We start from the raw sequence: 12,561 nt of genomic DNA on the forward strand, positions 1-12,561 counted from the left end.
GCTGCTATTAAAAATATTAATCAATTTAACTTTTGTGACATACCTAAATTTTCTTAATTAAAATTACGAAAGAAAAATATTTTACAAACCTTAGAGTTGATAAAAAAAGAACTTATTTATTTATAGTCATTATGTTTTTTGATCATAGACAATCATTAAATTAAACATATGGCAATTGACAAATGACATTTGACAAGTATCCAATATCCACGAAGTAGAGCAAAACGTACCAAAAACGTACTATAGTGTTTGACTTTTGTATACTCCTTAGTCTCCTTGTCTTTATGAACAAACAGCAGCGCAATGTTTACTAAAATAGGATAGTTAAAATTATTATTAGCTACAAGTTTATTTTGATTTGTACAATTTGTTATAATGAATAATACTGCATACAAAGAATACCATGAGTCATTCATGCTTAACAACAATGGATCGACTGCGGTGCATACCTGTTTGTGTATATATTTTACCTTACAATGTGCCTTGTTGTGTGCAATTAAACAAATAAGAAATAATACAAAAAGATATATGAGTGAATATTTAATAATTATCCTTCCTATGATATTAGCTCACACAGTTTTATCTGATTATATTTATGAACTAAACATTGCAGTTTTTATTTTACTAATATATGAAATAGCTAAAAACTATAATAACTTAGATGTTCACAAAACTTTGACAAGTGGTAATGTATATTTAAATAATAAAATACATTTAATAACATGTCTAAGAGGGTTGACATATCTGATAACTGGGCTTTGTATATTGGCTGTAGACTTTAGGGATTTCCCACGGCATTTGGCTAAAACTGAAAAATATGGTTATAGTTTAATGGACACTGGAGTTGGCCTTTTTGTTCTCATAAGTGGTCTTGTACACAAAGATGTCAATAAGAACAATTATCATACTGTATTAAAGAGTAACACTAAATTTGTATTAATACTTTTGTTACTAGGAATCGCAAGATATTTATCTGTAAAAAAACTAGATTATCAAGTACATGTATCAGAATATGGAGTGCATTGGAATTTCTTTTTTACTCTTGCTATATGTAAATTTTTTTCAACTATTTTGTTGATTTTATCTTCTCGTGTATTAGTATTATGTATTGTTGTTATAATTTCACATGAATTATTTTTATATAACGGTCTGCAGGATTGGGTTTTTAGTGACACAGAAAGAATTAGTTTTATAGATGCCAACAGAGAAGGTATATCTTCTAGCCCTGGTTATGTGGCTTTATATTTATTTGCAGCTTATTTAAAAAAGGAACTAATGAAAACATCCCATAACCGGTATTGTATTCTTCGAAACCTTCTATCTAGTTCTGTTATTCTTCTTATTATATCAATTGCTATTAACAGAATCAGGCCTATATCAAGAACCTTGGCTAATGCTGGCTACTGTTTCTATATATCTACAGTACTAGCATTTGGAGTAACAATTATTTATTTTATAGAAGTAATATTTCAAGGTAATAAAAAAACTAGATTTGAAGTACCTCTTATATTAGCAGCTATCAATAATAATGGACTTTTGTATTTTTTAATGGCAAATTTAAGTACAGGTATCATAAATTTATCTCTACAAACATTCCTGGTGTCATCACTTACCACATTTGTTATATTGAATTGTTATATGATATTTACAATTTATTTAACAATATATTTGAATAAAAAAGGAATTAAATTATAAAAAATAATGAAAACATCCTTTTGTTTTGTAATGTTTTATTGAAACTAATAATAACATAAATAATGTCAATTATTATCTAATGCTTTTTTAATAAAAATCTAATGGCAGTGTATCGACTAGTTTTTGTCATGTACAGAGAATTTATTTAATCATACTGTAAATATAAAGTAAAATAAATAATATAAATATTATTGTAAAATTTATAATAAAAGTAAATAATATATTTTGAATTATTTCATTTAACAATAAACAGAACTAAATAGTACTATTTAATACAAATGAGTGGTCCCTGTAATCTATAACTATAAGTTATACATACAAAATTTAGGTAATAATACTGTAAAATGCTAATAAAAACAGTCTTCACATTGACAATAATACAAGTGTTTTAGGCCACTTTCATTTCCAAACAATACTTTTGTTATAACAACCCATAGCCCATAAAAACTCCACTTGCCTTTACAATGTTTTCACCGATCAGATGAATTACAAACGCAAGGTTTGAATTTGATACCTGCAACTTTTAGTTTTAGAGTTAGTTTATTGGGACTTCCTAATTACTTTGACAATTCAACAAAAACTTTTATTAATACTTTGATTATGTTCTGATTATAATTTGTGTATTAAATGTAATTTGATAAATTATTTTGTATTTATTGTCACCTTTTTCCTAAAATAAATTAAACAATGAAACGGTTACATTTAGCACCTATTAATATTTAAGATAATATACTTGTCGGTTCTTCTTGTTAAAATAGACAGTTCGAACGGATGGAAACCATTGACTTATGTGGACTACTAGACAAGCTGTTCAAAATTAAAATTGTCTCAGCAACAGAAAAAGGAGAAAAAGCAGGAGAGGTGGTTTTAGTTCAGTGAGACACATTGGTTTTTATCTTTTCCTGTTTGTCTCTGAGAGTATTATAGTGAAATTACTTGAATAGTAATTGTAGTTTTTAATAATATTTGTTAAAAAAAATGTTTTATCTTTTCCGCTTTTGGCATATCGATTGTATCGCTCCCTCTAAGGTAAATCTAGTAAAAAGTACGCGACTAAATAAGTTGTGGTCAATTGACCGTAACTTAGTGCGCAAGATAGCGCGTCTGGTAGTATACGTATAAATCAATGGTGTTAATACTGCCAAAGTACTATATAAAATATCTATAAAATTATTATTTTTATATTATGTTCGATGTAATAAGGGTAGGATGTCTTCATTCCTAATAAGTTTGGTTTGTCGCGAGATCATTCGCACACAACAAAAGCAACATCCATAGATGAAAATTATTATTAATATAAACAAATAAACAAACAAATGCGGGAACCGTTTCGGCGACCAGAATACTGTGTATTTCATATGATTGTTTTCTGAAACAAAAAGAAATATTTGTATATGAAATATGTTCCCTTAAATGTTGTCTGTATCTGTAATTATATACAAGATAATATTGTGACATATATCGACCCAAGCGGGAGTCTCGAGTCTCAACTCTAGAGCCGACCATGTCTCGGTGTACATGGCTAATTTAATTCACGTTGGCATGGATATTGAGTCATCGGGAAGGATGTTTTTTTTATATCGCATTAAATGAACTAGACTTATTCTCAGCATACCATTACACTGGTTTAGAAAAAAAACCGATATTAAAATTTGTGGACATGTGCGTGCATATTAAAGATACTTGAGGTCACATAATCTACTTACACTTGTGTGTAATATATTCTAGCGATGGAGCGAAACAGCAGTGCTTGTCATCTTGGATTGAACTCTCTATAAACTAGATTTTTTTTTTATGGCATTGGTTGGCGGACGAGCATTTTGACTACCTAATGTTAAGTGGTCACCACCGCCCATAGACAAAGGCGCTGTAAAAATATTAACCATTCCTTACATCACCTATGCGCCACCAACCTTGGGAACTAAGATGTTATGTCCCTTCTGCCTGTGATTACACTGGCTCACTCACCCTTCTAACCGGAACACAACAATACAGAGTACTGTTATTTATTACAAAACCAATTCGAAAAAATATGTTTCTATTAAAAGACTGACTGAATATAAAATGAAAGTCATTCATGTTTAAAAATGAAATGTGAAGCAAATGGTTGTTTCACTCATACAGCTATAATACTATACCTATAATTGCAGCCCCATATCCCATTTTATCTGTTCCCATTCTGTAGGAACACGTTGGTACGAATATTTCGTACAACCACTCATCATCAAATGCAACATCCAATACGGGATCATTCATTTGAAGCAGATGTGTTTCTTTATATTCAAAATTCTTAGTCTGCTTAAAATACTTCGACATGTGCTCATGAGCACAGAAATATATCTCTGGTCGTATTGCCTTATTAACCTGAAACCTTATGAAATTAGCAAATACTTATCTTATAAAACGACATATTTAAATATTTTGTTAGAGTAATAGTAGAAAATACATTATCTCTTTCATAGAGCCTTTTAATAGAAAAATTACATGAGATACAGAAGCAATTGATACTAGGCTATAACTTTATTTCAATAATTAAAACTTGTAGGACTCTGACTTAAGTATGAAGCAATGAGATCAACAGCTTTACCTTTAATACCGTAATATTTGAGCTTATAAAGAAGTGTCTCGTTTTGTATACAATCAAATGCTTTAGACAAATCACAGAATACTCCAATCACATGCTGTGGTTTTTCCCATGCATTGTAAATATGTTTTCTTTTTAGGTTTTCCATAAACACTACCAATCTTATGTGGCCGTTATTGGGGCCATGTTACTAGTGAGGTAATATATTATTGTATAATTAAATATTTTATTATACTTCACCTGCCGTCCATAAACACCTTTAGATAAAACCGGATAATGTGCCACAGCAATTTTCACATTTAGATCAGCATCATCGGGGCCCTGTGGTACTTTGTACATTATAGAATTAACTTTGTAAAAAGTTATATTTCTGAAGCTAATTACTGATGGTTGATTGAAAACTTTATTGAACTCAATAACTTTGTCATGTTTTATTGGCTCATTTTCACCACCTATGTCGTTGTCACCTGGTAGCCATACTTGCTGTAAATATGAATTAGAAATTTAAGAAAGATCATTCCAATGGCTTATTCTTAAAATCATAGAACATAGGTTCCAGGGGCAAATATGGGAATACAAAAAAAAATAATTAAAAAATAAAACTATAATGTTTTTTTTTTAAAGAAAGGTAGTATGCATGTGTAATTTCATGCTGATTGTTTTTCCACAAGGACCATAATGTTTTTACACTTAAATAACATTATATTTAGCATTTATGGGATCATACAAATTTCAATTTGTAGAAAGTAGTGAATCTTATTAAAATAACATTAACAAAGTCTTGTCTATTTGTGTTTATAATTATTAATAGTAATAATTTTGGTATTCTTACCACTATAGGATAATATACATCAAATATATTAGATAGTCTTTTCACATAGCTATGAAATTCAACTTGACTGGAAATTGAACCTTCATCCATTAAGTCTCCCAAATATACTAATACATCTGGCTTAAAATGTTTTATTACTACTGAAAAAGTTGATCTCAAGTACCTGAAAACGAGATATTTTATAAAGAGATTAAACCTACACAAAAATACATGTGTATTAGATCAACTATGATAACTAATTACTTTAAACTAGAATATATGATGAAAAACGTAAAAAGCAAAATTCATTTGATATCCACACAAAAATAATTAAAATTACCTATCACTGTCCCAATTGAAGAGTACATTCAAAGGCGAAGGAACGGCTAAATCCCCTTGTATTTGTGGATCCGCTATAAAGAGGATCTTGGTACATTTTAAATTGTGTTCGCATTCTATTTTTTGCCAAAATAGTGGTTGAATCACAAACACAAACCATTCACAATAGAAAGCAACGGCCAGTGGGATTCCTATTAGGTATTTTAAAGTTGTACTAAAAACAGAATTTAAGAGTTATTTTGTGGTTGTACATACAAATATGATTGATCATATATCAAAATTAAATGAACCTTCTTCTTAGATACATGAGTGTCTTGATAACATTCCAATAAATCTCAATATTAAAGTCTTTTTAAAGATTTTATTTTAAATATAAATAAAACATTCAAAACAATACGACCAGGTTTCTGTTTATAAATTGTCAATCACTACAGACTTCATAAAAACTAAGTATAAAGACCTCACATGGACTATAATATTTCGTATAAAAGTATAATATATGTTTTGAGACGTACCATTATCAAACACATCGTAATCAATTATCGTATTGATAATATTATTACAGTCATTGAAGTTGGAACTTTACGTTCTCAGAGCTTATTTTTTCATAATTTTTTACAATATTTTAAAACAAATAGGAATTTCTCAAGTTTGTTTTAAGCATTTGTAATAAAATTATTTTTAGTTTTCTGGTATTAATTTTATTATGAATACATAATATATTTTTGAATGCCAATTTCATAATATTGAACGCTTCATTTTCTATGGTTATTTACACTTTTTTGAACGTTACTATTGCGGCGGTTTGACAGGTCAGCCTCGAGCCTCTTTTTAGCTTTCCGAGTAGCGTATTTTCATTTTATTTTACCTTATCTTTTCATTTTCGCGTTAAAAGTAAAATTTATGTAGTTATTAAAGTAGTATAACTCATGTATTAGTTCGTACCTATGTGCACTTACAGTGTTACATAAACATTAGTGTAGAGCGCTAATCGTATCGGCAATTCTTATGCATATAACTACACGATACGTCAGTTGATGAATGTTGGCTGAAAGATAATGGATGTGGATACTCCTAACATATTAAAAAGGTGCAGTAGTGCACCTCTTATCAATGAAGCGGCGTCTACAGCGGCAACTTCGCCTACAACCAATACAGCGCCCAGGTAAAGCCTAGATCTATCGACACGCCTCCCACGGGCCCCGAATCGGCTGTCGCTATGTTACCTGCCTATTTTTGACAGCTGCTGAGGTCGCCAGTGGGTTCCGTGCACATATTTAGCACTTTATTCCATTTAATTTCAGATTACATGATGCATGATACAATTTATTATGTTCCAAACAAACTAATTTAGTTTTTGTAGCAAAAAACAACAAAATATAATATCAGTGAAGTGAGGAGAACTTTAATATTTATTAAAGAATAACATCAATATTGATAACAGAAGTTTACCATACTAATCACACTGTTTACAAAAGGTTTGTAATGATTTTAGCTTACAAAAATTGAACATTATCAACATATGCCTTAAGATATTTTGCCTGGTATATATAAACCCAAAAATTATTTGCAGAGTAGATAAAGTATGTCATTGATCATCTTAATGTTTTAAAATCATTGCTATCTATTTCAATTTTAAATATTTACATATTAATTTATTGCATTAGCATAATGGTTGAAGCAAATGTGGAAAATCATTCAGTCTGCATTTGGACGTGTGATAAGTATTTTTAAATGATAAAATATACACATATTGTAAGAATAAAGTGTGCAAATATCTAAGTTTACATTTTAAAGATACCATTGTTTTATCTGAGTGAAAGATGAAAGAATTTGATATTTTATTAATATAAAAAACCTTATATGTTCGACATCTGTGTCTCTTTGTGTAATAGAATTCTTGAAATGGATATGCATTTCATATGTCTTTTAGCTTTATGGCATATTTATTTAAAATAAAATCCTATAGAAAAATTATGCACATATTCAAATACATAAAAATGTATTTCTAACTTAAACATTGTTATGGCTAAATGTCATGAATACCTTTCTATATTTCTAATAAACATTGTCCATTGTTGTTAGTCATTTTTAATTGTATCGAGCAAGCCTTTTTAATTTAGTATACATTTGTAAAAATTAATTATGTTGAGGATGTATAAATATGTATATACAAATCAAAATTAAAAATAGTTCCTTTACAAGTCATGACTCTGTGGAATGGTTACAAGAATGTATGCAGCATAATATGTATCAATTATAGAAATCTTATAATTTATAGAATGTCTTATATCTCAGTTAATTTCCATCCAATTTAAAATTTAACATGCATAATAAATTTTATTTTCAATGTATAAAACATTATTGTGGTTTGGATCAGTAATGTTTATCTTTTAGCGAGTTTTTTAACAATATTCATTGATACTAAAATATCTGAGGATAAGATTCAGATGACAGAGATATGATTAGGTTTCATTGAGTTAAAATATATATTATTGAAATTTAATCAATGAAATTGGCCATATGTATTTATAAATAAAAGTACCATTCAAATTCGAAATATATTATAATAATATATATATTTATATATTGGTGTGATTGACTTGAAATTTAGCATAGTTACTCCTTTCTGAACATAGGTGTCTAGATGGTATATAGTGAGTGTTCACTATGAGAGGATTTTTGATTAAATTTCATTAAAATAAATAAATTAAACTAGATAAATACAAACACATTTGATATTTACATAAAAGCTGTATGATGATATAACTAAAATTATATGTTAAGTTTAAGTTTAAATTAAGAGTAACTAAATACATATTCTCTTCTCACAATCCTAGGTGGTAGGGCTTTGTTCAAGTTTCTTAAAATATTCAATCATATGTTCCACCGCCAAGCAGCAATATTGTTGTGTTCTAGTTTGAATTTTAATTTGAGTAAACCAGTGCAACTACAGGCACAAAGGACATAACATTCCAGTTCCTTAGGTTGACAGCGGATTGGCAATGTAAGGAATCGTTAAAATTTCTTATGATTCTAATCTATATGGGCAGTGGTGACCAACTGCGATCAAGTGGGCTATATGCTTGTCCGCATACCTATTTCATAAAAATGAAATCATTTCTTGTATATTTACACTAACAATATTACATTTTTTCATCAACATATTTATCAACTTTTGTTGTGAAGATACAGGCATCGTATTCTAGCTAATCGTTTTGCTGCGAATGTCTATTATATTCAAAATGCTCATGTTCCTTCATGTACTTGATAAGGAATAAACGACTATGTAATATTATTAAGCTAGAATATTAAATAAAACAGAGTGCATTGTATTTTAAATTTAATGTTGTTATGAATTGATTTCCAATTATTGATACTTATAGATAAGAATATATAGAATGTCAAATAATGGCTTGTAAACTTAAGATGTTATTTGAATAAACATTGAATCACAATATATTATTGTCATGTTCAGACACTATAGAACATGAAATAATGTTTTGCTTTTGATATTGGTTGTGTAAACTTTATGGTATTGTATTGAATTTTTTTATTGCCATTCTTGGTTTAATAATATTAAGAAATATGTATGATGTTATTTTTTAGTTCTTGATTTATTGTTTCGAGGTTGGTTTAAAATAAGAATCAAATAAAATTGAGTACATACATATCAACACAAGATAAATAGCTTTAGGTATTGTTAAAATAAATGGTGCAAGTTTTTTTTTACGATTTATGTGTTGTACGGTATAATAATGCAAACGGTAAAATAACTCATGCATACATATTTCACAGTGAAACTCATGTTTTTTTTTATGTCATTAATTTTAATATTAACGTAACTGTCAGCTCCGTTCTATTTAAATTAATATATTACATGTTTCTTGTTTCAGGAGCACATCGTTTTTCAGCATGTTCACGAATAACAGTTTACCGCGCACGCGCAGTAATAGCATCAGCTGCAGTCCTCTGTCAGCAGCGGTCAACATACCTGGGAGTATACAAGTAAGTACAAAAAATTTGATTGCTTAAAAAAGACTTTGTCCTTGTTTTGGATTATATACTAAGCGAACACAAATGAAAGAAATTATTTACATTATAAATAAAAAATTTTAGTTTGACGGAAATATTTTATAAACATATATAGCAACTCAGATAATGCAGAAAGTACCGTATAATATTCTTATATGCCGTATAAGTATCGATCGATGTTATTATTCAAAATTCTGATTGATTGACAATTTTCATTTCCTTTCGGTTTTTTAAATTAGCTTTTACTAGTAACAATAAATAACCTCCCAGAGCACGTGCGGCCGGCGCCTCACCCCGCGCGTGAACCAGCTGCGCGCCGAGGAGTGCGCCGACGTGAGCAACACGCGGGAGGTGGCGCACGAGCGGGAGGTGCACACCGCCATGCAGATGGGGCAGTCCTACGAGGACCTCACGCTGCTGGGCGGGCCCGCCAACTCGCCCACCAGGGTGCCCAGGTAACACTTCCGGGATTCATGTTCGCCGTGAGCTCGATGGGTCGCAGCACACTCGGGCCACTGTAGTCAGTTCACACTTTATATAAAACGACTCTGAATAAATTTAATGAAATAAATGCCCGTAAGTGTCTTGTTGGGGCGCAAAACTTCCCATCCTTTTAAGGTTAAAAATATAATCCCCAACACTTCTCAGAAGTGGCTCAGTTACACCTGCTGGCCATTGTGAATTTTATCCGATACTTTTTCAATTTCTACAATGATTTCCTTCACCACCGAGCACGTGATCAGCTTACCTATATAGTGATTTAATCCCGGCCTAATAATTTTCTATACATAGATAGGCTAAGAAAAACCTATCACACGCGCTTAGACCTCAGCACTAGCAATGAGCAACCGCTGCCGCAGGTTCTCGCCCGTGGTGTCGCCGTCGCCCACGCGCAAGTACACGACGCGGCGCAGCCTGTCGCCCATCGCGCTGCGGGCGTCGTCGTTCAGCCCCGTGCGGCCCAACGTGCTGGTGGGCAAGCGGCGCTGCGACGACGGCGACGCGTCGCTGTGCAAGCGCATGTGCACGGGCCGCCTCACGCCGTCCACGCCCGGCACGCCCGACTCCGACTCGCTGGAGTGCACGTTCCGGCCCGTGTCCCCGCGCGGCGACCCCCCGCGGCCCAGCTAGTGCGCGCGGGGGCCCCGCGGGGATCGTTCTGTGACGCTCGTCGACGCCTCCCGTGCGAGGTCGATCGAAACGGGCCCGATGTGTCTCGATCGGACCTCGGGCCGGACGTGAGGTTGTAAGTACTCTCGGGTGCATTCGAAGTAGCCTATGGCGTTAGTTCCTAATAGTGAACTTGTAGCGTATTATTCTTATCGTAACGTAGAAGTTAAAAGCGAGTGCCCTTTTAATAGCCAAAGCATCCAAAACTTTATTGTAAATATGTTATGTTAGGTGCGTTCTTATATGACGAGCGCGTATATTGTATATAGTTTAGTTTTGTAAGTGAACGTAGCCATTACTTTACATAAGCTCATTTGAGGAGTTGAAGTGTTCTCTCCTTTCATCCCGCCTTTCGTTTATGTAATTAGTTAGTCATCCCGATCGTTTCGATCTCTGGAGATAAATGTATAGAAGTTGGAAACGAAAATCTTAGTAAATGATAACACTTGTCTACTGCAAAGTTTTTTATTACATAATTGAGTAACATTTGAAATAACAGCATGATGGCAGCTGTTCTAAAATCCTTTAATAACATGAATTCGAAATATTTTCAATGATGTCCAATAAAATATTCAGTGTATAATTCTCAAATAAATTGTTAATTTTTCAAAGCCGAAATCTTAACATAAAACATTTTGTCATTATATTATTACATTTATCATTTTTGTATAAGTCTCGAGTAACTTTGGTCTTCGTAATATTTTACTCATAGAATTTTGTTTGTGTTCATTATTCACTTTGAATAAGTTGTGCTTTTGATTGTACCATATTGGTAAACTTTGTCCATTGAATGTTCGTTACAATATGCGGGCATTTTAGTTTTAAGTTTAATTTTACTTGCCAAGTTTGATATGTATTTATCAATTTATTAGTACAGGGTAATGAACGCGTGTAGGGTTGCTACGAGAACCGTTGTATACAAAACTTAACGATTATTATCAATGCGTTTTTTTGTCATCGGTATTAAAATTGATGGCTAGAAACAAATATAATTATTGAATATTTTTCGAGTATTTCCCGTATATCATATAAACAATTATTGTAATAAAAAATAATAAATATTTATATATTGACAACATTCAATGGAAAGTTTTATTGTGATAGTTTGATAACAGTATAATTCAAACGAATTCATCTAATCTCATACATGCTGTTAAACATATAATTTGGGTTATATCATTTACCTCAAATACACATGTATATGAACTGTTATTGTATGCATTTTTATTTTGTATATAAAATTAAGATTAATGTCAACTAAATTCTACGATGGATTACTCATTGTGTTTTTCATTGAACTTAAAGTCAATGACAACAGCTTGGTATAAATATTATTGAATATAAATGTTAGTGTCTCCATTAGTAGACATAATGAAATTTTAACTTATTGAACTCAGATTTTTCAGTACTGGATTATTTGTGGCAGGCGCCAAGGTCCAATGGAATCTTGATCCACAATTTTTCACTCTTAAATATGCTGACAGTTAACATAATCAGATACTTAAACTCATCTTATATGCCTTGCAAAGGGCCGTTTTAAAAACATATTTGGCCCAATACGCCTGGATATGAGCTATCCAGGCGTAGCTGTATCGTAAGTGTTCTGGTTCATAAGTCACCATTATCATATAAATACCCAATTAATAGATATAACTTTTCAATCTGAGTGAATCCATCGACACATGTTATTAATACGGCATTTAACCTTTAGTAAGTATGGGAGTTAAAGTTAAAAATATTTTTTGTAATCATTTAATTTCATAAAGCTGTTTGTAATACCTAAAAAGTGCTTATCGGCGACTGTTGTACCTATATGATATGTATTATAAGTAGGTTTGTTTTATAACTTTTGTAAGTATAGCTGGAGTCATAGAGACTTATATAGAGATAATGTTTTCAAGTGATTAAATCACAACAATGACTACTG

General features: G+C 31.3%; 3 protein-coding genes across 3 annotated transcripts; 2 read left to right on the plus strand and 1 right to left on the minus strand.

Moving 5' to 3' along the window:
• The first annotated feature begins 214 nt into the window (after positions 1 to 214).
• Positions 215 to 2,255, plus strand: LOC125077256 (GPI-anchored wall transfer protein 1-like). The gene has a single exon (XM_047689143.1). The coding sequence runs from the start codon at positions 376 to 378 to the stop codon at positions 1,693 to 1,695; it is 1,320 nt and encodes a 439-aa protein (XP_047545099.1). The 5' UTR covers positions 215 to 375; the 3' UTR covers positions 1,696 to 2,255.
• Positions 1,979 to 5,850, minus strand: LOC125077257. Its single transcript, XM_047689144.1, has 6 exons — positions 5,720 to 5,850; positions 5,431 to 5,643; positions 5,112 to 5,274; positions 4,520 to 4,762; positions 3,834 to 4,059; positions 1,979 to 3,064 (listed from the first exon to the last, which is right to left on the minus strand). The coding sequence occupies exons 1-6, from the start codon at positions 5,734 to 5,736 to the stop codon at positions 2,880 to 2,882; spliced, it is 1,047 nt and encodes a 348-aa protein (XP_047545100.1). The 5' UTR covers positions 5,737 to 5,850; the 3' UTR covers positions 1,979 to 2,879.
• A 392-nt stretch (positions 5,851 to 6,242) lies between these two features.
• Positions 6,243 to 12,555, plus strand: LOC125077146 (P2R1A-PPP2R2A-interacting phosphatase regulator 1). The gene is made up of 4 exons (XM_047688972.1): positions 6,243 to 6,594; positions 9,326 to 9,437; positions 9,735 to 9,919; positions 10,325 to 12,555. Exons 1-4 carry the CDS (start codon positions 6,488 to 6,490, stop codon positions 10,593 to 10,595), a joined length of 675 nt encoding a protein of 224 aa, XP_047544928.1. The 5' UTR covers positions 6,243 to 6,487; the 3' UTR covers positions 10,596 to 12,555.
• The last annotated feature ends 6 nt before the right edge of the window (positions 12,556 to 12,561 follow it).

This window comes from Vanessa atalanta, chromosome 3, assembly GCF_905147765.1.
Source record: "Vanessa atalanta chromosome 3, ilVanAtal1.2, whole genome shotgun sequence".
In the NCBI taxonomy this organism is placed as follows: domain Eukaryota; kingdom Metazoa; phylum Arthropoda; class Insecta; order Lepidoptera; family Nymphalidae; genus Vanessa; species Vanessa atalanta.

Bases quoted from the DNA above. Each gene is read 5' to 3' on its own strand.
- LOC125077256 (XM_047689143.1), top strand. From the start codon at position 376: ATGAATAATACTGCATACAAAGAATACCATGAGTCATTCATGCTTAAC.
- LOC125077257 (XM_047689144.1), bottom strand. The intron at 4,060-4,519 runs GTGAAGTATAAT...ATAAGGTTTCAG, and splicing joins AAGGTGTTTATGGACGGCAG to GTTAATAAGGCAATACGACC. The intron at 3,065-3,833 runs GTATAGTATTAT...TTTTTGTTTCAG, and splicing joins ATATGGGGCTGCAATTATAG to AAAACAATCATATGAAATAC.
- LOC125077146 (XM_047688972.1), top strand. From the start codon at position 6,488: ATGGATGTGGATACTCCTAACATATTAAAAAGGTGCAGTAGTGCACCT. The intron at 6,595-9,325 runs GTAAAGCCTAGA...TTCTTGTTTCAG, and splicing joins ACAACCAATACAGCGCCCAG to GAGCACATCGTTTTTCAGCA. The intron at 9,920-10,324 runs GTAACACTTCCG...CCGCTGCCGCAG, and splicing joins TCGCCCACCAGGGTGCCCAG to GTTCTCGCCCGTGGTGTCGC.